The sequence below is a fragment of the Akebia trifoliata genome, chromosome 8 (assembly GCF_017979445.1).
Source record: "Akebia trifoliata isolate Shusen 1 chromosome 8, ASM1797944v1, whole genome shotgun sequence".
NCBI lineage: Eukaryota > Viridiplantae > Streptophyta > Magnoliopsida > Ranunculales > Lardizabalaceae > Akebia > Akebia trifoliata.
The window spans coordinates 47,252,580-47,276,672 of NC_141382.1; the positions used below are offsets into that span (position 1 = coordinate 47,252,580).

A 24,093-nucleotide genomic window follows, 5' to 3' on the forward strand; every position below is an offset into this window, starting at 1 on the left:
TAAAATATAAAATATAAAATAATAATTAAAATGCCCCCACCTAGGTATTTATTGAGCTCATTTTTTCACATGCATATTTTTATTTATAAAAAAGAATAACATTTAAAAAAAGGTAAAATAATCTTTATAAAAGAAATTTAACTATTAAGTTGACGACAATTTGAAGGAAGGAGTAAATGAAACCCTTAAGTAACTGTAAGGGAGGTAAGTATAATTATTAAAACATTAGGGAGTCATAGTGTAATTTTCCCTTCTATAAAATAAAAAGTTTTTTTTTTTTCAGTATTATATTTTAGTGGATATATGATAATGTCAAATGAAGTTGGTTTTTAGTTTAGAATGACTTTGAATGAGGTTAATCACGATATATTTTACTGGGTTAGAAAATGTTTTCCTCTTATGAAGAGACAAATTTTCTTTTCATCAAAACCAAACTTCTCATGAAATACATAATTTTAAAACTCATCAAGTCAACACAAAACTTGACCAAATCTCATCTTGATTTAATTTTGGGGTGGTTCTAACAAAAATCGATGGATCAATTCATTGAGTCAATTGGGCGTGATCTCATCATGTAGTTGAGTCAACTCAAAAATGCATCGGGCAAGATCTAATTGACCAAGTTATTTGATCATGGGACTTGTTAGTTGCATATTGCCAAGTATATGTTGCACTCCATCACCTTACTATCATAAAATAAGTTGCACTTTTTTTTTTTTGAATAAATAATGAGTCTTGATAAAAAAAATTTGTACTCACCTTGGACTCCACCTTTACATCACTGTACAAAATCATAAATATTTATCCTTGTGTATCCTAAAGCAAAAGATCTACAATTATATGAAGGAGGAGTCCAAAGCGAGTAGAGAAAGGTGAGTCAGATTATCATGACTCATAAATAATTTGAATTTTTTTTTCCTCCCTTTTGAAAATCATAGAACAACCACAACAAAGCTTCATAAATTTTGGTTTCAATTTTCAAAGTTTCATGATCGACAAGTGGACTAGAAATTAAAATGTTGAAAGTTTTGTTAATGATAGGTTTAGTGTAAAATTTGCAGGAACTCCTAAAAAATGATGGATTCTATATCACAATATTGATGTATTTTTTATTTGTCGGACATAATAAGTAAAGATTGAATGAGAACTTAAAAATATATAAAATAATAATTTTCTTTTAGGTTAGAAAGTATAATTGGTACTTCGATAATTGGAAAACTGTAGAAGCTTATGAGCCTAACTCATCCTCATGAAATCCTAAGGTGAGGATTGCTCCAAATTTATATACAGCTCAAGATTATGATACCCAAGCAATGTGGGACTATTGTTCAAAAGAACAAAACAGAATATTTTCATTTATATTAAAAAATATTAATAAAATTAATATACTTTTATTTGACTCATCCAACCGACATACAAGTTTTCGAGTTGACTCGATTAGATGGATATTCGAGTCAGTCAAATTTTAAAACTATGAATCATACATCAGCCAATCACAACGATTTTCCTGCACATTCGTACACACCTACGTGGAAAAAAGAAGAAGAAACGACTCTCAAATTTATCGGATAAGGGTTGGAAACAAAGAAGAAAAAGACAAAAGGGAGGAACTTGGGTTGTTTACTTTCTCAAATTAAGTGATACAAATGGGTGTTGGACGATTTTGTGTCGAACGTCGTTATACACTATAATCAACTAAAATTTAGAGATCAAAGATGGTTGACGTTGAAAGCAACGTCTACTTCCATGGTTGGTTGTCCTGGTGCAATTATCTTCGTTTGTTTTTCTTAGTCGTCGGGCTTAACGTCACCATCATCGTGTGATGTAAATCAGACGGTGACACAACGACCTCGTCATATTTGTTGTGTAACCATCACTTCCTTAATTATTATTTTTAAATCTTTTTTTTTTTTTTTTTTTGTTGGATAATATTGGGTTTGGCAGACACGTCTTTCTCTTTAAAACCTGTGATTTGTTGGATGGAACATCTCAACTAATTAAATCAAGAAAAAGAGTCCTGATATTATGTCGCTCCTTGCACCTAGGTTATTTTCTTAAAATCGTAGATTATTTATCTCGGGATACCTAAGAAAAATATTTATGATTATTTATATCTTGACGTAAATGATTTACAATTCTACAACGGTCGTGTGTTAGAAAATCAAGATTTTTGTATTAAGTAATGGGTCAAGATCGCTTGACTCCTAAGAATGATTCATGAAAAAAACACATAATCCCAATCCTTTAAAAACAAAATTCAATGATTGAGATTTATTCTCGAGATAAGTATTTGTGGGATTTGTGTTATCAAGATACTTATAAATCTCAACCATTGAATTTTGTGTTTAAAGAGTTGGGATTATGTGTTTTCTTCACGAGTTATTCTTAGTTGTCAACGGATCCCAACCCTTAATTATATTTGTAATCATTAAAGAGTCCAACTAGTCTTACTAAATTAGTAAGGATTTCACCCTTACTAAGGGTCCTTGAGTTGATCTTGTGGCATCCAAAAACATGATCCGATACTTTAAGATTGTAGAAAGTAATTTTATGAACTTTCACAATTATTTTCTAAATAAATGTTATTTTTCAATTTTAAGTTTGACAGTCATATGGAAATTAGGTAGTCATCCATTTTCAAAATCTTGGATAGAGTCAAAAGTTATATATACATTTTTTGTATATGAGTTTTTCGATGAAATTTAGAGGGTTATGGTGTTGGATTATTGATGTGGTAATCCATTTGAGAAAAATGGCCCTTGCTAAGACTTAAAATCTTACTAGTAAGATTTTAAGAAGAAAAGTGTTTCGCATTGTTAAATGCTTTTGAGAGAATAGATTAAAGAGAATGAGTCTTTGGTAGACTTTTGAGCCTTTACAATTTACAGGTGTCCAATCAACCCACTTGTTTATCTACACCGTTGAATTAGACATTGGACCACTTCAATAAATGAACAATTAAGCATCCATTGCCCCTAAAAAAATACCATTGCCCCTGTTACCATTTAAAAAAAAAAAAAAACATTATTGCACTTAATTTTAAATTTCTACAAAAAAGGATGTTTTTAACGATTTTTCATGGGGAAAAAAGAAATAGGACAAACCTAACTAGGAGTGCAACTTAGTCTTGTCAAATCAAGAACCGAACCAAATCGATGGTTTAGAGTGGTTTGGTTCGATTAGAAATAAGTTGCAATTCGATTCCAGGTTAAGAAAATGGAGAACCGATCAATTTGACTCGATTCTTGGATCAAACTTGTATAGAACTAAACCAAATTGAGAGTCAAACCCTAATATATATATTTGTTTATTTATTATGAATGATTTTTTATGGACAGATTAATGATTTATTGTTTGATTTTTTTGTTTGTTTATTATATATTTGTTTTTTAATTAATAATATGTTACTTCAAAAAATTTATAGAACATTGGCAACCCATAGAATCAAGCTGAACCAAATCGACCTTAGTTCGATTTGGGTTGGTTTAATTTTAATGGCAATTAGTTTTGTTCTGGTTCTTATTTAGTGGAACTGACCTATATCCGTTCAATTCAAATTTGACCTCAAACCGAATCAAATTGCACTCCTAAGCCTAATTGACATTGTTAAGACAGAGAAGGAAAATCGATCATAGCCACCACATCATTTTTGTCACCTTTGTGTCTCCATTTGTGTCATTTCAGCATTTTCCTATTTTATTTGCTTAATTTATCAATTTTTAATTGTTGAATTTTCTATCGATTCACCCCCTTACCAGTCAAATACTATTTTAAAATATTTTATTTTGTCTTTCATTTTAGGGTTAAGTTAATGTGTGGGCACACGTTAAAGTGCAATAAATACACTTTGAGAATTGAATTTTGTATCGAAAATACCCTTAAAAATATTTTTTTTACTATAATACCCTCATATTCCAATTTCCAAAGTGTATTTATTGCACTTTAATGTGTGCCCTTAGAACACATGTTGCGAAGACCCTTTATTTTATTACAGAAAGCAAAGACAGTGGATCATGATACTTTTGTAAATATCACAAAATCTGATAAAGATATTATTAGACAATAGCTAGAAAATTGTTGTTTTTTTTCATTAAAGGGTTTTGTAAACATGTGCCCTTAGGGTACGCGTTAAAGTGCATTAAATACACTTTAGAAATTAAAATTTTAAGAGAATTTTCGATACAAAATCCAATTTTCAAAGAGTATTTTGCACTTTAACATGTGCCCGCATTAACAAGATCCTTCATAAAACTTTTTCAAAGGTATTTATAAAAGAATCGTGGTTATGAAAGTTGTTAACATTCCGATGGAACCTTGTTCATGGTGAAAGAGTGACACCTTAAGATATGCCTCGACCTAACAAATCGAATTGACGAGTTGGAATGGCTCATTTCTTAGTTGAATTGTAAGGAAAATTCCACCAAGATCACTTTTAGAGTTATTAAAAAATAATTTCCCCAACAACTAAGACACCCAAGGAACTATTAAAAAAGAAAATAATACAATATTAATCAAAATCCCAAGAATTATATGATCTTTATGCATGAAATGATCAAAACTATGCTTATAAAGGAAATTTTCCCAAAATACAAACAACTCTCATGGAAAAGTTACAAAGGGTTTCATCATATAAAGTATTTCAATAAGTACTGGGAATTGAATGGAATAAGGATTTGGAAAGTGGAGGTCTAAGGATTTATTATGATATAAAAGAAAAAATGCATGTTATAAGATTATCTAAATTTTTGTACAATAACTTTGTAAAGTTCTGATAATAGTAATTTGATTTGTAGCAAACCTGCCTATACAGGGGTGGAACCAGGATTTTGCCCTTGTGGAGACAACCAAGAGTAGAATTTTTTTGTGAGGACAACTAAGAGGGGAATTTTTTTTTTTTGTGAAGGTTAATAATGGTAGATTTATTGTTAAAATCTATCACAATAACTCACTAATCCATAGACTTTGAAAATTCTTCTAGGGGCAAGTGCCCCCATAACCCCCTAGCCCCACTCTAACTCCTCCCTTACATCTACAAACCATTTTGTTATTTATTTTCTTTGTGATTTTTATTTTATTTTGTCTTCTACACTTTTACGTGATTGAACAATGAAATTATCTAAAAAATTTCCCCTATAATGATCAACTCTCAGATCGTCGGATCAATTCATTTTCACTTTTACGTGATTGAACGATGAAATTATCTGAAATTTTTTTCCTATAATGATCAACTCTCATATTGTTGGATCAATTTCTCACAAACAAATTTAACAAATGATTTGATAAAATAGTTGAAATATACGCTAAAACTGTTTTTTATATTTATATTTATTTTTACCCACCATTATTTTGTCTCGATTAGAGTTAGTTGGGGGTTGCCATGTGAGGGGAGGGTACATCAAATATTGATGTACATCTAGTGTATGATATAATATATTCCACAAACTAAAGCGACATACATATCTTATTCTTATCTCGCCCACCTCCTTCGGTTCTAGTGTAGATAGTTTCTGACATTAAGTCAAATGATATCTATTCGATATATCACGAAATATTGATATATCGTTAAAGGACAAGTTAAACAATATCTATTACTCAAAATATCGGGAGATATTAAGCCTTATCTATCGTGTTTGCCGGGGATTGCGGAAAGGACAAGGAAGAGAATGCGATGCGAAGTGGTGATCCAGTACGACTGCTCTTGTCAAGTATTTTAGTGAAAAACTATCGTGTCTTTTTCTTATTAGTTTAAACTTCTAATAATAAGACACGAGGGAGCGTATGGAGTAGTTCGTAAGGACATACGCATAGAATCACCACTCTGAAGGGAAAAATGCTTCGCTCACTTTGCTTGGATTGAAAGAAAATTAGAACCTACACCCAACTTAAAGAGAGAGAGAATAATATAAAGTGCTTACGTGAGCAGCCAAAGTTATATAGTGACAGGCCTAAGAAATTTCCTAGAAAAAGAGTGAGACCCACTATTGCAATCTTTTACTAAAATTTGACCCGATCATAGATGAGTATATAGAACTTTATTTAATAAGATAATTGGATTCTTAAATGCAGGACTCTCTAATTTGTGGGTCACACAAGTCTCCACCCCAACTCTATGGTTTTTAACTTACTAGGTTGACCCGGAATAATGAGTTGACTCAATACTATTTTTTTAAATCAACCCATCCAACACAATTAATCAACCCATCCACTTGTCGGGCTGACCACTTAAAAAAGACAATCATTAGTGCTAGCTATAACAAAAAATCTAAGAAAGGGTGTCTTAATCGAAGAAAATATATGTTCTGTTACTAATCATAATTATCATGTTGGATGGAGTACCAATCCATTTCAATATCAATCACGATCTACTTCAAAGATACTTTATGAAGCATTTTACAAATAAAAAGATTGGTCTCTTCCAACTAATTAGTGAATTAGGTGGGATGTTTGTGCGCTGAACAACAAATAACCGATCAATTTTCATAAATTTTATTGTCCGTATTAAAAATATTATTTAAATAATAAATTATACATAATTCTTTATTTTATTTTATTTTTTATAATGGGGTGTTTGGAGTTACAGTCGATTAGGGGGATTGGATGAACCATGATTAGAACCAAGGCATATGGGACCTTCCCTCGGAGACGTGCAACACCTACATGTCACACGCACTAGGTAAGTGAGGGAATACCCTCACTGATGGTCCCGTGGAATTATATATAATTATAATTATAATTGGGAGAAATTAAAAAAAAATGTCGGATTGCTCATCTATTTGACTTGACTTGACTTGACTAGATAGATATTTGAGTCATGTTTTCGAATTTTAAAGATAACCCCAAATCATGCATCACAGGCTATCCTTTTGTGGGGTGGGGTGGGGGCACATAGAACATCATTTTTGCAATTTTGGAACAGCATTTTAGCTCTTGCTCTCCTTTTGCACCCCGATAAAAATGATGGGAGTTGGAGGGCGGGGAAAGGAAAAATTTGTGTGGTTAAAATTGAAAGGTTGGAATCTTATCTAAATACGAGTGGATATGGATCAAGTAAATCAAAGTACGTCAAAACGTTGGGTTCCAATCTTTTTCAGATCCGACCCAATTGCAAAGATGGATCCAAAGTCTAATTAATAAAACAAAAAAGAAGTCTATGAGATAATGGGTGTGTGGTTATGAACTAAATTTAGATAATCTCATATGAAGATGAGAAAATTCTTTGGCCGTACTGGAGTAATAGACATCAATTCTCACATTGCTGATGTGGAGGTGCACACATAAATATAGATGCCTTTCACTCGTATCTCAATGCACATCATTAATGGGAGGATCAATGTCAATTTTAATGTTACTGCAACATTGTTCACAATTCTATTTGTTTTTAAAAGACACAAATAACCTCATATCAAATGAATCAAAATTTTGAAAGAAAATAAGGAAATTTAAAATAAAAAACTGACTTAACCATTCTTTTTTAATCAAAGATATCCGGGCATCTTAGAAAACCATGATTAATCCTCATGCACGTGTTGACATGCAATACCCTCCCCCCATGTGCATTAGTTAATTTCCGAGATAAATCCTTGAGGATGGACCCTAAGAGGGATTCAAGCTCAAGACCTCCGCTTCTTGAGATGTGATCTTGACCATCTTGTTAACCCTTGGGCGTTAAAATTTGACTTATCACGATCAGAAAATGCTAAGTGGCATAGTTTTTAGATAGTTAACATAAAAAATTCTAATCGACTATGTTAGTCAGGCTCCCACCTTTATCGACACTCTTTGTCTCTTTGTGTATTATGTGACATAAATTCAAAAACATGATTTGGTGTTTGAGAGTTTTTTTTTTGCATAGTCTCCTAAATGAAGAATGTGTAACAAACTTTGATAAAGTTCGGATATGTTGAGAGTGTTTCCAATTTAAGGAGAATACCCGTAAATAGTACCTGTGTTTAGGGTTTTGTAGTAAAAAACTTGACATATGCAATCAGGATATCTTTGCGGTGTGCCAAATTATGATTTGGGCCCAAAGAATGGGCTTGAAATTTGTATGAATAATGCAAATTATTGGTTTTAAAACCATTCTAACCTAAGACATGGACCACTCACATGATGTTTTAATCTCGGATTTTTGTCTCATCTGACTTGAACAAGACATCTCATTAATCTTGTACCACATAAACTTTTGCTTTTTTGTTTTTGTTTGTCTTACAATTATATGAATCAGAAAGAAGAAGAAGAAGAACAAAGGCCAATTTCAGTCATAGTGTTTTGTCTCGTCCAAGAACAATATTGAGATGAATCGGGGACGATTTTTGAAACTATGATTATGACTTGTAATTTCAAATGTTCGGCTCCAAAGATTAACTTTAACCTTTATATCATTTTTTCACGAACCAACGTACCTATGCCTCTTAAAGCACTCAACTAATTTTCGGGATTCAAGGTACACGCACAAAGTAATTTTTGAGATAAATCCTTGAAGGCGGTCCTTCGGTGAGGATTCGAATTCAAGACCTCCGCTTCCCGAGGTGTGGTCTTGACTATCTCACCAACCTTACTGGGTTTCTGCTGATTTCTATTATATTTACCTTGTGAATACAAAGCAATTTGATTTTTTTTTCTTTCTTATTATGATTTCTCGAGGCAACTCAACCTTTTCTTGTAAGCTATATAAGCTATAGGTAAGGCAAGGTAACATTTTGACCTTCTTAAGCTTCACACATCCTCCTCACGAGTGACAAACCATTTACACCAAAAGACCGATCAATTATGAATATAAGAGCATCACAGGTTAAACATGGGTACGTAATATGAGCACGTAACACTCGGGAGTGGAGGCGCAATACGCAACACTTAACACTCACATTTACTGGCCAATTTGTGGATTTTGTAATCCATCAGATCAATTTTTATTTGAATGTTAGGTGGTTAAGAGCAGTAGGCCTATAAGTCGCTCATCTTCAAGAAAAGCAAATCTGTAATGCCCATTTGTGATGGAGAGTCTGGTGAAGCGGCATCTTTGCTAGTACAACATTCTTGTCAAAACAAGCAGACAAGGATGCACTTCTATGTGAGAGAGACTAACATAAATGACTAATGCCCTCATATTCAGACTCTAGCTGATTTTTCTTTCCAAAACTAATAATCTTCAACCTTGTGTTGACGCTCATTACCCTTTTCTTCAAGTTTAAGTTTTTAACTTCAAACCTGATTTTCTAAGAAATAAAACGATGAAGAAAAACAATGAGTTTTTACTAGGAATATTGATAATATGACGCCATTTTTGACGCACGCCCATTTCTCTCTCTCCTGCTCATAGTGAAAGAAAGAAAACTTTATGATCTGATCACTTTGTGACATTCAAAAGCGTGATCCGATGCAGTGAAGTTGTAGAGGACAAAATTATATGAACTTTTAAAAAAAATTTAGTTATTTTCACAGTTGAATTTTATTTATAAATTTGAGTGTTCGGTGGTTGTCCATTTTTAATACCTTGGATCAAGCTCAGCAATATGTATTTTTTAATATGAATGTTTTAATGAAATATAAAAGATTGTGTCATTGGATTGTCAATGTGATAATCAATGTGGGCACAACGATCTTTTTTAAAATTTAACATCTAAAAAAATAAATCTGTGGGCAGCGGACAAGAGAGAGAAGCTCTCTCTATTGTTGATGTCATTCGTGCTGCATGTCAAATGTTTGTTAGGCTGTGAGCAAACACGTCAAGAGGCATGAAGGACGTGCACAAAAAACTACGTCATATTATCAACACTTTTTTACTAGACATTATACTCATCAATGTTGAATAGGTTAAAAATAGTTTACTCTTGAGTCTAACAGTTTAAATATGAAAGAATTTTACCCTCATGTTTCACCTTCAAATCTCACGAATAAGATAAGATTTTTGAGTAGAAAAGAATTCTCTATACAAGATTTAACATCCGGAGGATAAGAGAAATTATGGGAGAAAAGTCAATGGGTTTTGAATTAAGGTTGAATACAAGGGCATTTAGGTGATTTTATGTTGATCTCTCTGACAAAACCTAGTTAAGGGGGGGCAAGTCATCAATTAAAATCACAGGAGTACCTCTAATACTGACTAAAACATAGAGGGGCATTTCTAAATAATCCAAAAAATAATTGTCTCCTCCTCGTGTTTGACTCTTCTCAAACCGACGGAAATCTACGCCCAATCGAAAACACGCTTCTCTCTCTGTCGATCATTTTCTCCTCCTTTGTGCAGCAAAAAGAGAGCCATCGAAACCCTAAAAAATCTAGGGTTAGGAATTCTCTGCTGCCCAAGAACAGAAAATTATCAGTCGATCTGTTCTTCTCCCAATCAAACGTTCAAGATCACATAGATCTCTGTAAGATCTCTCTCTCTCTCTCTCTCTTCTCTATCATCTTTTCTCAGATCTGCAAAAACAACTTCAAATCTTTCTACTTTTAATCTTTAAATGTAAATATTCCTCTTTATATGATTGTTTTCTTTTAATTAAAAAAATGGATAGTAATTATTCTGCTCTTCCAAAAAATTCATTCCTAGAATTACAATTAGATGACGAAAATGATCATCTTGGATCCAAAATCCATAAATCTTCTGTAAAATTACTACCAATTGGCGAAAAAATCGATTTAGAAATCGAAAATGACGGAGATTTTGATGATGATGATGATCGTCTACTTATTGCGGGTGATGTTAAGAATGGATCGGGGATCTCTGGTGCGGTTTTTAACCTCGCAACATCAATCATCGGTGCCGGAATTATGGCCCTTCCAGCTACCATGAAAGTCTTAGGATTGGTTGTTGGGTTGGTTTTGATAATCTTAATGGGAATTCTTTCGGAGATTAGTGTTGAATTGCTTGTTCGGTTTGCTGTTCTTTCCAAAGCATCTTCTTATGGAGATGTTGTTCAATCTGCTTTGGGTCGTCCCGCGAGGATTTTATCCGAAATTTGTATAATTGTGAACAATGCGGGTGTTTTGGTAGTTTATTTGATAATTATGGGCGATGTTATGTCTGGTTCTTTGCATCATGTTGGTGTTTTTGATCAATGGCTCGGAAACGGATTTTGGGATCATAGAAAACTGGTGGTATTGGTTATTGTGGTGGTTTTTCTAGCACCACTTTGTGCTTTGGAGAAGATTGATTCATTGAGTTTGAGTTCAGCTGCTTCGGTTGGTCTTGCGATCATTTTTGTCGTAGTTTGTTGTGTGGTGGCTTTTATTAAGCTTCTCGAAGGACAAATAGAGACTCCGAGGATGGGTCCTGATTTTGGGTCGAAGAAGGCGATATTGGATTTGCTTGTAGTGATTCCAATCATGACGAATGCTTATGTATGTCATTTTAATGTTCAACCCATTTATAATGAACTTGAAGGTCGATCTCCGCAGAAGATGAATAGGGTGGGGAGGATCACAACAGTTCTATGTGTCATGGTTTATGCCTCGACTGCCTTATCTGGGTATCTTTTGTTTGGGAACAATACGGAATCAGATGTGTTGACGAACTTTGATAAGGACCTTGGGATCCGTTTCAGCTCAATCCTGAACTATATTGTTCGGGTTGGCTACATTCTTCATTTGGTGCTCGTCTTTCCTGTTGTCCATTTCTCGTTGAGGCAAACTGTGGATGCATTGGTATTTGAGGGATTGGGTCCACTTTTGGAGAACAGAAAGAGGTCGTTGGCCTTAACAGTGGTTCTATTGGGGCTTATCTATATTGGGTCTACTATGATTCCCAACATTTGGGTAGCTTTCAAGTTTACAGGGGCAACAACGGCAGTCTCATTGGGTTTCATATTCCCGTCTCTTATCGCGTTAAGGTTAAATAAACAAGGAGATAATTTGAACAATAGGGAGAAGGTCTTGTCATGGTTGATGTTAGTATTGGCGATAGTGGTTGGCGTTGTTGGAGTTATTGGGAATCTCTACAGCCTCAAGAGCCAATCTGAATGACCCACTCCTCGACTTTGAATTGTGGCATGTTGATTTGATATGGAAGAAATTTCTCATGTTTCTGTTGATTTGCTGTGGATTTTTCTAGACCAATGTGGTGTCTTTGGGTATCTAATAGACCCACAAATGAAGGACCAACAGAACATTGTATCTAATTTTGATGATTCAGAAGACTTTGGGTATCTAAGATCTGAGAATCGCACATGTTTTTCTGCACTCCTTGATTCTCTTCCATGTTCGGTTTTTCTTGGAATGGTTACAGAAGCTAATGGGTTCAAGTCCAGCTTACCCATCCAAAAAAGGAAGAAAGAAGTTAGAGCCAAAAGGGAATTGCTCCTGTAGAGTCACTATTGGAGGTAAGCTAACGGTGAAAGTTACTCGGATTACTTAACTGTTGGGTCCCCTTAGCCCCATTGATTTATCTTTTATTGAAAATGGGGGATTTTGCAATTGTATCATGCAGCAACTACAATGATTTTGAGATGGATTAGCTGATTCTTTGCGATCTGTTTTCTTTATTTACATAATTTGAATCCTTGCATACAGAGTCTATTTTTTACTCAGAATTTCTTATTGCTTAACCATTAAGAGTTTTACATGGCACAATATTGGTTAGATTGAAATTTTCATTTGGGTTGAGATCCATTCATTGTAACATAGATTGAAACCTCTTCTTGGTTCGTTAGCATTTCTATATAGCAGATCTCAACCAATGGATGGAGAATTCCATGAGACATGAAAGTGTTTTTCCCCCCTTGTTTTGAAGGACCTGAAGAACTCGTAACTGATCTGATTTGGTGCTAACTGAGTGTTCACATGTTCTCAAGTTCATTTGTCAGGCACTGCTGAATCTAACAAGGAAAATAAAATAAAATCTGTGGTTCTCTACCCAATGCCACATCAGCGCAGTATTGATCAGTGTCCAGCAAAGTTGGTTCAGCATTTTCCAATAAAAAAAATGGTTCTTTAGTGTGCTAGTATTCATTCTCACTACCTCAACCCACGTTTTTTTTTCCTTGATGCATTAATTTCTACTTATATCTTAGTTTTTCCACTAATCCACGTGAACGTCCTTGACTCTGTTGCCTAGCTATCCATATGTTTCTTGATAAAACCTAGCCTGTCCTGGGTTTTACTTTTTTCAGTTTAGTGGGATGTCGCATAGCTCTTCAAAAGCACACCACTTTTAACATAGGATTCATGTTTTCGCTGACCCCAATATTAAGGATTAGGCTTAGATGAAGATGTATGAGCAGGATAGGGAGCCTAACTCTGTATTTTGGTAAAGAGCCTACAGAGATTTATCATAAGTTAAATATGAAATTATATGGTTGCCACTGCTGCTGCCACCACTAAGTGACCTATTTGCCCTCATAGTCTTGTGGACCTCTTCAGTCTTACGCTTACCCCTAATTTTCTTCTCATCAAAACATCAGATTAGTTAAACACTGCATTTCATAATGTCATCACAGCAGTTCCGTTTTTTTGGTAAACAAGAAAGGGATTTTGATTGACTCGTACTGGCAGTAATTTGTGTATATCAAGTTAATGTGATTTGTTAACATGACCCTTAACATGAGCACTAAGGGGCACATGTTATGATGCATAATGCATTAAACACTCCTTGGAAATAAGCATTTGGGGATAGTTTGGGTAGGAAAAAAATAATTTGAGGGTGTTTTATTGGTAGGTTGGTCACTTGGTAGCAATTCGGAATACATGAAAAATTCGAGTTCTATTCGATTTTGGATTTTAAAAATCTGGTCTAAAATTCGATAAATGAAAAATATGCAGCATATGTTTCATACGTGTATTATCCGTTTTATTTCAAAAATTCGAAACTAAAAAATTCATCCATATTATAGTGATGGTGATGGTTTTAAATGGTGGTGCTTGATAATGAGGCCATTGAGATTATTGTTCCATTGATTTTTAAAAGAAGACTTAAGTCAAGGGACAAATCATCAATTTGAAAAATTAAAATGTAATCTCAAATAAATGTAGATGGACATGTCATTATTTTTAAAAGACATTTGTCACGGAAAAAGATGGATTCATCCAAAATTTTAAAGTATGACTGCTTCAAAATCGACTTGTGTTATAGGTCACAACCTACAAGTTTACACCTTGCAACATACAAGTTTTAGTAGCATTTTTTTTCCACCGAATATTATAAAAATTCATAAAAAATGCATTTTATTCTTTTCAAACTTAAAATCCGTGAATTATTCAGAATAGTTCAATAATCCAGAGAACAATTTCATTGGAAAAAAAAAAAAGGGAAATTTTCAAGAATTAAACGGGAGATTACCAACAAGGGGTAGGTCAACTTGGGTTTTTTTTGTTTGTGTTCACCCATGTTAAGCTGCATTAAATACATTTTGGAAATTGAATTTTCTAGTAAAAATGTCCTCAAAAGTACTCTCTATTTCCAAAGTGTATTTAATGTTGTTTAACGTGTGCCCTTAGGGCACACTTTAACAAAATCCCTAAAAGTTTAGATTACTTCGAAAAATCTCTGCTAAGGATGCCAAGGCCACACCCCTAGTTCACTTGGACCTTGTCTTAGAACAGACTTTCCTGCTTACTCATCACGGCTCGGTTGTAAGCTAAACCCTCTTTTGCCTTCCTTTTTATAGAAACCAAAGGTCTAAAAACCTATTTCGAGGCAATGTTTCAGAGTGAAGAGAAAAATTGAGACATACAGTCTCAATAGAAACATCCTGAGACATTCCCAAAACGTTCAATATTTTGTACTAATCCAGGGAAAAAGTTTAAATGTTCAACCAAAACATTCCAAAGTGGAATGGAATTTTTGTTTGCTTCTCTGCATTGAAGGTGCCAAATTTCTTATTTCAGGTTTTTCACAATTTACTCTCACAGGCTAGGAGTTGTACAAAGCCCCATGCCTTCTCCTTGGATATGTGGCTTAGGACCATATTCAAAATGGTTAGTTGGGTTGAGTTCAAATGGCTACAATGATATTTAAGTGGTTATGTGTCACCATGCAACACTGCCAAGTACGCCTATAGAACCCAAACGTAAGACAAATAATGTAATACACAAGTGGCTCAATACTATGGGAAATGCCCCAAATGCAATTGTTATCAATGTGTACATGGGCAAGCTAGCTTCCTTTATCATAGAAAAATTTCTTAAATGCAGCTTTTATTATGTGTATGGCAATTTATGAGGCACAAACTACATGGATTCATTACATTACAGAAGCATGTAAGATGCATACAGAGCATGTTACATGCTTGCAGTTAGGTGTCCCTCAAAATCACAGGTTTTTCTATTGTCAGATTGCCAATCTCTGGGAATATCGACAAAAATGTCTGTCCAGGTAAAGATACATGTAATGTAGGATCCCAAAAGATGAGAGAAATCAACTTGAAGAAGAAAGAGTTTTCTTTAGCTAGACAACCAAATGTTTCAGTGCATCTGAATTTTACAAAGGAAGTCAATTCAAGCAAACACCCATAAAAAAAATGTGGAATTTTTATCTTACATAAATCAGCAAAACAGACCTACTGCACAGTTTCCATTTAGTGGCAGAGAGGTTGCCAGGGCAGTGGATATTGCAGCTCTAGTAGACAAAAGGATCTGCACATATATAGCACCATAATTATATCCAATCTCAAACCAGTATAAGCTAATACATGGAAAGAAATCAAGGGAGAAAAACCATAGGACTTACCTACAAAAAAATTTAGTATACCCATCATGAAGAATAGGAAACTCTGTAATACATCCTTGGGCCGCAATTTGTTTGGTTGAGAAAAACGAAAAAGAAACTATTTTCACTGTACACTAATTTCTCAGATTTGTGGGTCATGTTTCAATTAAAAAGCACTTGTTTAAAAGAGCAGTTCTTTCCACTGTTCAGCAAACATGATATGAACCCCATGAACCCTGTCTCCGTAGTAGGCTGGCCAATGTCACTTTCTCGTCTTTGCAGAACTCTCACAAACTCATTTGCACTTAAACTTCCATCGCAGTTTGTATCAAACACATGGAAAATGATGTCAACCACAGCGTCAGAGAGAGAGACATCACACACCTAGCATCAAACAGATCACTATGTAAGAAAACAATACGATTATCATGTGCATGAGAGAAACAAAAGTAGGCATGAAAGAGCAACAATAATACCTGTGAAGCAGCTCGCTGGAAGTCTGTCTTTGTCAACAAGCCATTCACTTTCCCATAACTGAAAATAGCCAGAGCTAATTCTTGCGATCTTTTACGCAACTCTGCAAAGGCCTTGAATTCCTCCAAGGTAATGCGGATTTCTTTGAGATGTGGTTCATTGTCCAGTTCGTCAACCCGATTGAGGAAGTTGCTAATATGGCTAATGTCGGCAGAAGCAACCATAGACAAGGCAAAATCCTTAGCCGAGATGGTTCCTCGTAGCTTATAATCATAATGGGCAAATTCCAACTGCAAGATCTACAAAATTCAGAGTGATCTTTTAGATTTCGATTATGGAAGGCACTGTGAAGAGTAGGAAACATTTGAGATCAGCTGAACAACTCTTGTTCCTCCATTCAGTTCTATTTAAAGATAGTAGGAACAAACAATCTATTGCCAATAAAATAACCAGAACTTGGATGAGATAAGCAAATAAATCAGAAACTGAAAAGTAGAGGCCTCAATTGAACAATCAATTCTAACTTATAATATGCATTACGATATTCCAAAGTGACAAACCTAATATAAATACTTTTTTGACAAAAAAGGTTAGTAATTTCCACTTCAGAAACAAATGCATGAAGGAGATCAGTATCGACGATTGTTCTAGTAGGTATTTTCTTTATCACCATTGCAGCTTCTTAGAATAATTTTTTTATCGGTTTCTTAGATAGGTTACTAGAGCAATTTGTTACATTGAGGATAATGGCAAGGTCGTGTTTCGAGGCATCATTTCAAGATTACAATCTTACCAAAGTATGATGAGCACATTTCAATGTTGTTAAAGAATACAAAAAGCGTACTGTGCCCCTGATAACACAACATGATACACTTAGTTACCAAATACTTAATACTTCTATACAATTTTCTCATTTCTTATTGTACCACTCCTTTCAAACTCCTCATAATTTCTTTATTTGTTTATCAACAGAAGTATAGACATGGATAGTTAACATACAGTTGCTTTTTCTAGGATCATTTCTCCATTTGTATGAGTCATCCTTGCACCTATGAAAGTGAGATTAGTGGTCAGTAATTAGTAGGTCAAGCTAGGTTTTGAACCCAGGTCATGGTATCAACATGCACAGATTTGAAACAACTTAGCAAGCTGGCATCTTCTTACGCATATGGAATCTGACACCCAATAAAAAGGATTAGCACACCTGGAGAAAACTGTATTTGGTCCCACTTCTTTTTGCCCTTCAATATGTGTTGGATTCTTCCTTTTATCTATGTTGGCCCTTTTGTAAGCTGGTCCTCTTATGGTAGTCTTATTAAGTTAATTACCATTTGCAATTTGTTGGTGCATTTGGAAAGAGAGGAACGATATAGCCTTCAATGAAATAAATGAGCAAACAATGTTGTTTTGAACATTAAATTGACCCTGTTTTTCTGGTCAAAAATTCAAAGGGAGTTCAAGGGGTCTTCTTTGAGGACTTTGTTCATGTGGGGCTCTTTGATGAGGTATATACAAGCTGACCAAGGAGATTTTGGCTCCAAGTTTTTTCAATTGTAATTGGGTGTTTTGGTTCACACTTTGGTAGCTCCACGATATCCATTCAAACTCTCCTTTATCTCCGTCCATTACCTGCCTTCTCTTAATCAAATCATTGATAAATAAATAAAAAAAAGCACTAATCGCAAGGTGGTGTACGCATGCCTCAAGAAAAGACGCCTTCTTACTATTAATAGAAGTGTGAATATGAAAAAATGGTGATGCCCTAAATTAATGTGACTAGCATCATTGGCACTGACATGTGTCAGGACATAGTGATTGATTAGGCAAGCATGTCGGCCCTGTCACACAACCTCAGCATGTGTTGGCTCCTCCATATGTGACCTCACTGCTCTTCCCTTGACAATGTTGGGGAATCCCAAGACGGTTTTCCTCCCTATGCCACCTATCCTAACCTTATGTCATGCACAATGCATTGATCAAACATACTTGTTTTCTCCTTCAATTAGTAACCTCTCAAAGGTTTTCTTAATAATTCAAAAATTGAGCAAATAACAGTGATGCTGTCAAGAAATATAGATTATAGAGTTTGAAAAAATGTTTGATCTAACGCCAAATACATTAGACCATCATCCATATAAAAAAGAATCTGAAACCAAGTCATCGAAGGAAGAGAAAAGAAAGACATACTTCACTCTCCAAATCCCTTAGGAATTGAATAAATTTGTCATGTTGAAGGCACGACTTTCCATCCTTGCCAAAGAAAAACTCTAGTAGACCTCCATTTTCTACAGAATTCCCAACTTTGAGGCCAGTCCGGAGTCCATCCCTATGATGAGCTCCTTGCCTATTATGAGCCCGCATCAATGCCATAACTTTCTTAAATTCCTCCTTGTCTATCTCTCTGCATTTGGAGGGTAATCATTCAATATCAAGTACAACACATTGACAAAAAGGAAAAGGTAGCTAAGCTAATTATGTAAATGGAAAGAATTCAGAAGTTGCAGTGATGTAAAGAAACGATTTATCATCAGAGGGTAATTATAAAGCATAATAATTGTGTTCTGAGTTGCATAGTACAGAAATAGACGTAGTAGAAAGGTGGGATAGGATTTTTTTGTAGCCAACTCCAAATGGTTGGGACACGACTTTGACGATTGATTGATTTGTACAAGGTATAATCTTCGAACTTATTTTGTTCTTGTTTAATCTTTGACATGTTTGTTTAGATTGGTATATAAAATAAATTTCTTTCTACCAAAATTAATCATGCTTGTATCGTGCATTTATAAAGCTCATGCATGATATATGTCATATTTTGTTTCAATTGGTCTATGTACATAAACTAAAATGTTTACCAAGCTTGGAAAATGTTGTAACTATCTAAAACTATAAATGTAACTAATTATAAACATATGGAAAGTTCAACAAAAAACTTGAAAAGAAACTAGATCTCCATGGAAGTAACTAAGCAATCTTCTTTAGTAATTCACACTAGTACCCGAGTGAAAGGTTTTATCAGCAATGCCCACAACAATAGTGAAACAGATCTTAAATTTAACTCCATGAAATAAAAAATTATTAACTCCTCTCAAAGCAAGTGCCTGTGTTCTTTTTAGATTGAAGGGAACACAAAATAGAACATATGATTGTGATTGGGAATACCAGCTGTGTAGATTGCCAATCACCTACAGTTGATGTGGTATCCAAGAAAGCAACATTTTTGCATTTGTGGAAATTGGGTGATCCAAATATCACTTCTATAAAGTTCTATGTTAAATTTAGCATATTATAATAATACTAAAATGTAGTTAGATTAAAAAACTAAAACTAATAGAAGCTGTAAATTTTTTACTAGTAACAACAATGGTAAAATAAGTTTTGAAGGTGCCACTTCAGTGAAGTGGTAATAAGTTTTGAAGGTGCCACTTCAGTGAAGTGGTAAGTCTGTGTGTGGTCATACCAGACCTGGGATAAAAATCCCGCCTTCACACTTAAACCCATAAAAAAGGAAAGAAGGAAATAAAAGAAGAAGTTAAAAAAAATTATTAATTCCTAAACCTAAAATCATTTGCGGTGGTTGAAAAATCTGTAGAAGACAAAATAAAGATGACCAAGGGCATATGAAGAATACTAAGCAGGACTATTCGTAAAAATAATAACGAAAAAGAAGAAGAAGAATTAAGATAATATGGAAAATGATATTTGCATGCTACTAAATAAAATATTTTTGCCAGCGACGATAACAGTTGAAGCAACTAGATAAAATTTTTCATGGTTTGAGAGAAGCACAAGACACATACCCATTGTGGTCAAGGTCAAACATTTTGAAAGCCACAGAGAAGCTTGATTCTGGGATACTGAGTAGTGTGACAAAAAAGATATACCTGTTAAAAAGTAACATCAACACAAAAAGCTTAAAATCTCCATGAACCAAAGCTGTATGTGGTACAGGTCAGGAAACAAAATACTCTTTATTTAAACATTCTTTGAAAAATAAAGGTGATGGATCAGCAACCCACTCTGAGAAAGATATAAGTCCATCGTTGTTGGTATCGAAAAGCATAAAAAATGTTGAAGGAGCACATCTTAACTCGCCAGGATCCCGCTCCCCTCTCAAATGCCCCTCTCTGACGTGATCTGATTCAGATGGAGGAAATACAGGAACAATTGCTCGCATCAAGTCTGCTGGTGTCATGAATACATTTCCTTCTGGGGCCCGAAAAGATGCGAAGTACTCAAAAACCTGGAATGAGAACATGATACAAGAAATACCAAAATAAGCATAATATAGTCATTAAATTTAATAGACACCACCTAGTAATTCAAACCCTAACTGTAGTGCCTGTGGACTATGAGAACATCTCGACTCGATGCCGCGTACAGGTTGAAGCTCAAGTAGTCTGATGAATGTATTTCAATCACTGGGCCCATGAATGATATTTTTCTGTTGATTAGTGACAAATAAGATCCATAACCAGAAGAAATGCAACAGTAACAACTAGAAGTCCTACCACATTGGATAATTGAATCAAAACAAAATAAAACCCAAAGGAAATCTTCAATGCCTAAACTAAATCAAACAGTTCTTAAAGGAGCTCCAGGAAAAGGAAAATAAAGGAGATAAACCATTACTGTAACACAAAACGTAACTAGGGAATTTATAAAATACGGCCAAGAGGGAGTTTCCTGCCGGGGATAGAATATGGATAAGATCTACTTCCTTAAAAAACAAAAAACATAGAAAAAATATAAACAATAGAATAGAAGCTATATAAAAAATAATAGTAATATAAAACCGTTACGCAGAAGCTAATACACAAACCCAAAGTATCAAATTATCAAGTTCATTTTGTAAATAAAAAAATGACGTAGAATGGATACTATATCTAACTGCATTTTAAGCCTGTATGATTAAATTTTATCCCCCTTTCCACATTAGCAAGATAGTGGTATTGAAGTAAAGATTATATGAAGCTTAATACCTTTTCAGGTGGACTTCGCATCCTAATGCGTCTTTCATAGTTAAAGAAAACCTTTCTCCTAAATGCATCTGCATTGAGAAACATGTCCACTAGTTAATATACAATGTCCACTGTTAAAATACATGTCCATGTTTGGATAAAGTATTCATGAGACCATATATGTATTACAGTTTTCCGTGCTTACCCACATGGGCATCATCTTTGGGGGGTAGAAGAGGAAAGGAAAAAAAGTTGAAAGGATATTATTAGAAAAGGTGAGAGAAGGGGAAAAACAATAAAGTTGGAGGGGTATTATTGGAAAAGGGGTAGAAGAGAAAAGGCAATAAAGTATAAAGTTCTCCTTGAGGTTTGTGGCGAGATTAAATCTTAACTCCTTATGACGGATAAAAAATGAGACACGGGGGGGGGGGCAACTATCCTATTTTATTTTATACTAAAGTTTGCCTATGCTGAATGGGCATCCTTTTGGGGGTTAAGGGTGTTAAAGAGGAAAGACAACAAAGTTGGAGGGGTATTATAGGAAAAAGGGGGAGAAGATCAAAGACAATAAAATTGGAAGGGTATTATTGGAAAAAGGGAGACGAGGAAAGGCAATTTTTAAAGTTGAAGGGGGTATTCCTTGAAAGGAAGGTAGAAAAGGAAAGGCAATAAAGTTAGGGATATTCTTGGAAAGGGGGAGAAGAGAAAATGAAATAGAATCGAAAGGTGTCCTCGAGAGATACATTCTTTATGGGGGAATAAAGATTGAGACAAAGGCGCCCTGTTTGATAACATCTCAACTTTGAACCAGAAAATAGATGGATGATGAGTAGCATGTAGATATTTGTTGATCTCTAGTTGCTTATCACCTTGGCTGTTATGTCAAATAACAATGAACTAAGAAGAAGAGAAGTAACTAAAATTACTCTGGATTGATGAAGTAACATGTTTTCTAGCTGAAGCTTATTACAAAGCTCCTTAAGATAACTTTGCAAGTTTTTGCACCACAAAAAGCTGAACCCATGTGCACATGTAAGATACCCAACGTTAAAGAGAGACTGCAGAATTTCCATGATATAACTAGAGATAAATTTCTACTGCTTTGATACCCAGGTTTTAAAACTCTTCCTAAGGCATTATTTTGGTCAGTAGAAAAACCAAAGACTGTCTCAATGAGACATTCTAATCAATGTTTCATTCAGTTCTCAGCCGAAATATATGATATAAACAATCATGATTAGGTGGATGATGGAAGAATCAATCTCTGGCGATAAGGCAGTCTTTCAGATGTCAAGATCGATTCCCATCCATGGATACTTCAATCAATTTTTCTTCTCCCACTCCTTCCCACTAAGGGAGGGAGGGGATAACTCATTGCACTATTAATAGTGGTTTAAAGAATCAAATTCAATCCCTAGTGCCAATGCTGAGAGTTTGTTTAATGGTGATAGTGCCTTAAGGAATCAAACACAACCCCTCGCATCAACTCAGCAAGTTCAAGCCCGGCATTGACCCATTCCTTAACTCCACCCACTAACATCATAATATCCAATAAATCACACATCCATCAACATCTACAACCTCAAACATTCAATAATTCAATCAAACCCTAATTTAACAAGCCGAAACTTCATTCACAATCCAAATTCAACAATTATAACCAAAAGAACCAATACTTCAGTAAAAATCAAATGGTATCTTATTTAACTCCACACCACTACCATCAGAATATCCAATAAACCACACATCCATCAACATCTATAACCTCAAAAGTTCAATAATTCAATCAAACCATAATTTAACAAGCTGAAACTGCATTCTTAATCCAAATTCAACAATTCAAACTACAAATCAAATGAAATCTCCTCCATAAAACATCAATTAAAAACGGAAATTAGATCTAAGTTTCGAACTTGAAAGAAAACTAAATAAAATTACCTCCAAAGAGAAACCTAGCTTTCTTTTCATGCTCCGCATCGTGGATCCCATCATCATTAGTCAACTCCCCATTCTCTGCAGTCGTCTCTGTTGACCAATTGGGGACAGAGAATGAAGATTTTGCAGAAGCATCATCTGAACAAGACCAATACAGAAACCCTAGACTCGAACTCAAAACAATCCCTGAAACCGATCCCAAAAACAACGCATAAACAGCGTCTTTGCTATTTTCTTTATCAAAACTCGATGAAGCAAATACCCTAGACGAAGATGACGAGGAGGAAGGCGAAGAAGAGGAGGATCTTGATTGATTGAAGAACTGGCGAATGTTGAGCCGCTGGATTGTGGCAGCGCGACAGATCAACGGTGAGGATCTCTTTAGCTGTCCCCAGGAAGACATAGTATGGTACACCAAAAAAAATCAGAATAAAGAGATACAGATTGGTCTTTCGGTTCGTTTATATTTTGTATTTTTAGGGAATTTGATCCGAAAATGACGGTGGACCCACATTTTTATTTTATGGTTCGTTATTAGGGATCTTGTTAGTTGGTCGGTTTCGGCTATCTGGGAGACACTCTGATGTACTCATCAGTATCAAAAGTTTGATACCTACATTATGTTAAAACACCACGCGGAGCATTCTTTTCTTGTTTTGGTTTCATTGTGATTTTTTAGCTCATCTGTTGGACATTTAGTAAATTTTTTATTTTTTAACGAGGCCTCATTATTGGCGAACTCACCACTTTTTTATTTACCGTCGAATTCACTATTTTTAAAATAAAAAGTGATGAACTCAACATCGATTTTTGAGTTTTTTTTTACTAAAATACATGAAAAGACTGAATAAAAACTTGAGATAACAACTTGTTTAGACAATTTCAAGTCAAGAGAACTATTCTTAATCGATTTTCATCAAAAAATTAAGAGAAAAAGTGAAAAAAAAATTCTAATTTTTTACATATATATTTAAAATGTTTGAAAAAAATCATTGAAAATGACTTTTTCTTCCTTCTTAAATTATTTCCGATGGAATAGAGTCTCTGAAACTTGATTGAGAAGCCAAAAATATAATTTTTTTT

The 24,093-nt window shown here is 34.5% G+C and overlaps 2 protein-coding genes across 2 annotated transcripts; one reads left to right on the forward strand and one right to left on the reverse strand.

The window, feature by feature from the left end:
* Nucleotides 1-10,161: 10,161 nt before the first annotated feature.
* LOC147397294 (Transmembrane amino acid transporter family protein) lies at nt 10,162-12,527 on the forward strand. The gene has a single exon (XM_086452839.1). The coding sequence runs from the start codon at nt 10,507-10,509 to the stop codon at nt 11,959-11,961; it is 1,455 nt and encodes a 484-aa protein (XP_086308965.1). The 5' UTR covers nt 10,162-10,506; the 3' UTR covers nt 11,962-12,527.
* A 2,827-nt stretch (nt 12,528-15,354) lies between these two features.
* LOC147397295 (calcium-binding EF hand family protein) lies at nt 15,355-23,463 on the reverse strand. Its single transcript, XM_086452840.1, has 8 exons — nt 23,014-23,463; nt 21,097-21,164; nt 20,134-20,357; nt 19,915-19,998; nt 18,302-18,515; nt 16,117-16,413; nt 15,662-16,024; nt 15,355-15,567 (listed from the first exon to the last, which is right to left on the reverse strand). Exons 1-7 carry the CDS (start codon nt 23,411-23,413, stop codon nt 15,803-15,805), a joined length of 1,509 nt encoding a protein of 502 aa, XP_086308966.1. The 5' UTR covers nt 23,414-23,463; the 3' UTR covers nt 15,355-15,567; nt 15,662-15,802.
* Nucleotides 23,464-24,093: the final 630 nt, after the last annotated feature.

What these genes read in the sequence shown, in the direction of transcription:
- LOC147397294 (XM_086452839.1), top strand. Translation starts at nt 10,507, where the DNA reads ATGGATAGTAATTATTCTGCTCTTCCAAAAAATTCATTCCTAGAATTA.
- LOC147397295 (XM_086452840.1), bottom strand. Translation starts at nt 23,413, where the DNA reads ATGTCTTCCTGGGGACAGCTAAAGAGATCCTCACCGTTGATCTGTCGC. An exon ending in TTTGACCTTGACCACAATGG is followed by an intron (nt 18,516 to 19,914) that starts GTATGTGTCTTG and finishes CTCCAAATGCAG; the next exon opens with AGAGATAGACAAGGAGGAAT. An exon ending in TAAGGGATTTGGAGAGTGAA is followed by an intron (nt 16,414 to 18,301) that starts GTATGTCTTTCT and finishes TGAATTTTGTAG; the next exon opens with ATCTTGCAGTTGGAATTTGC.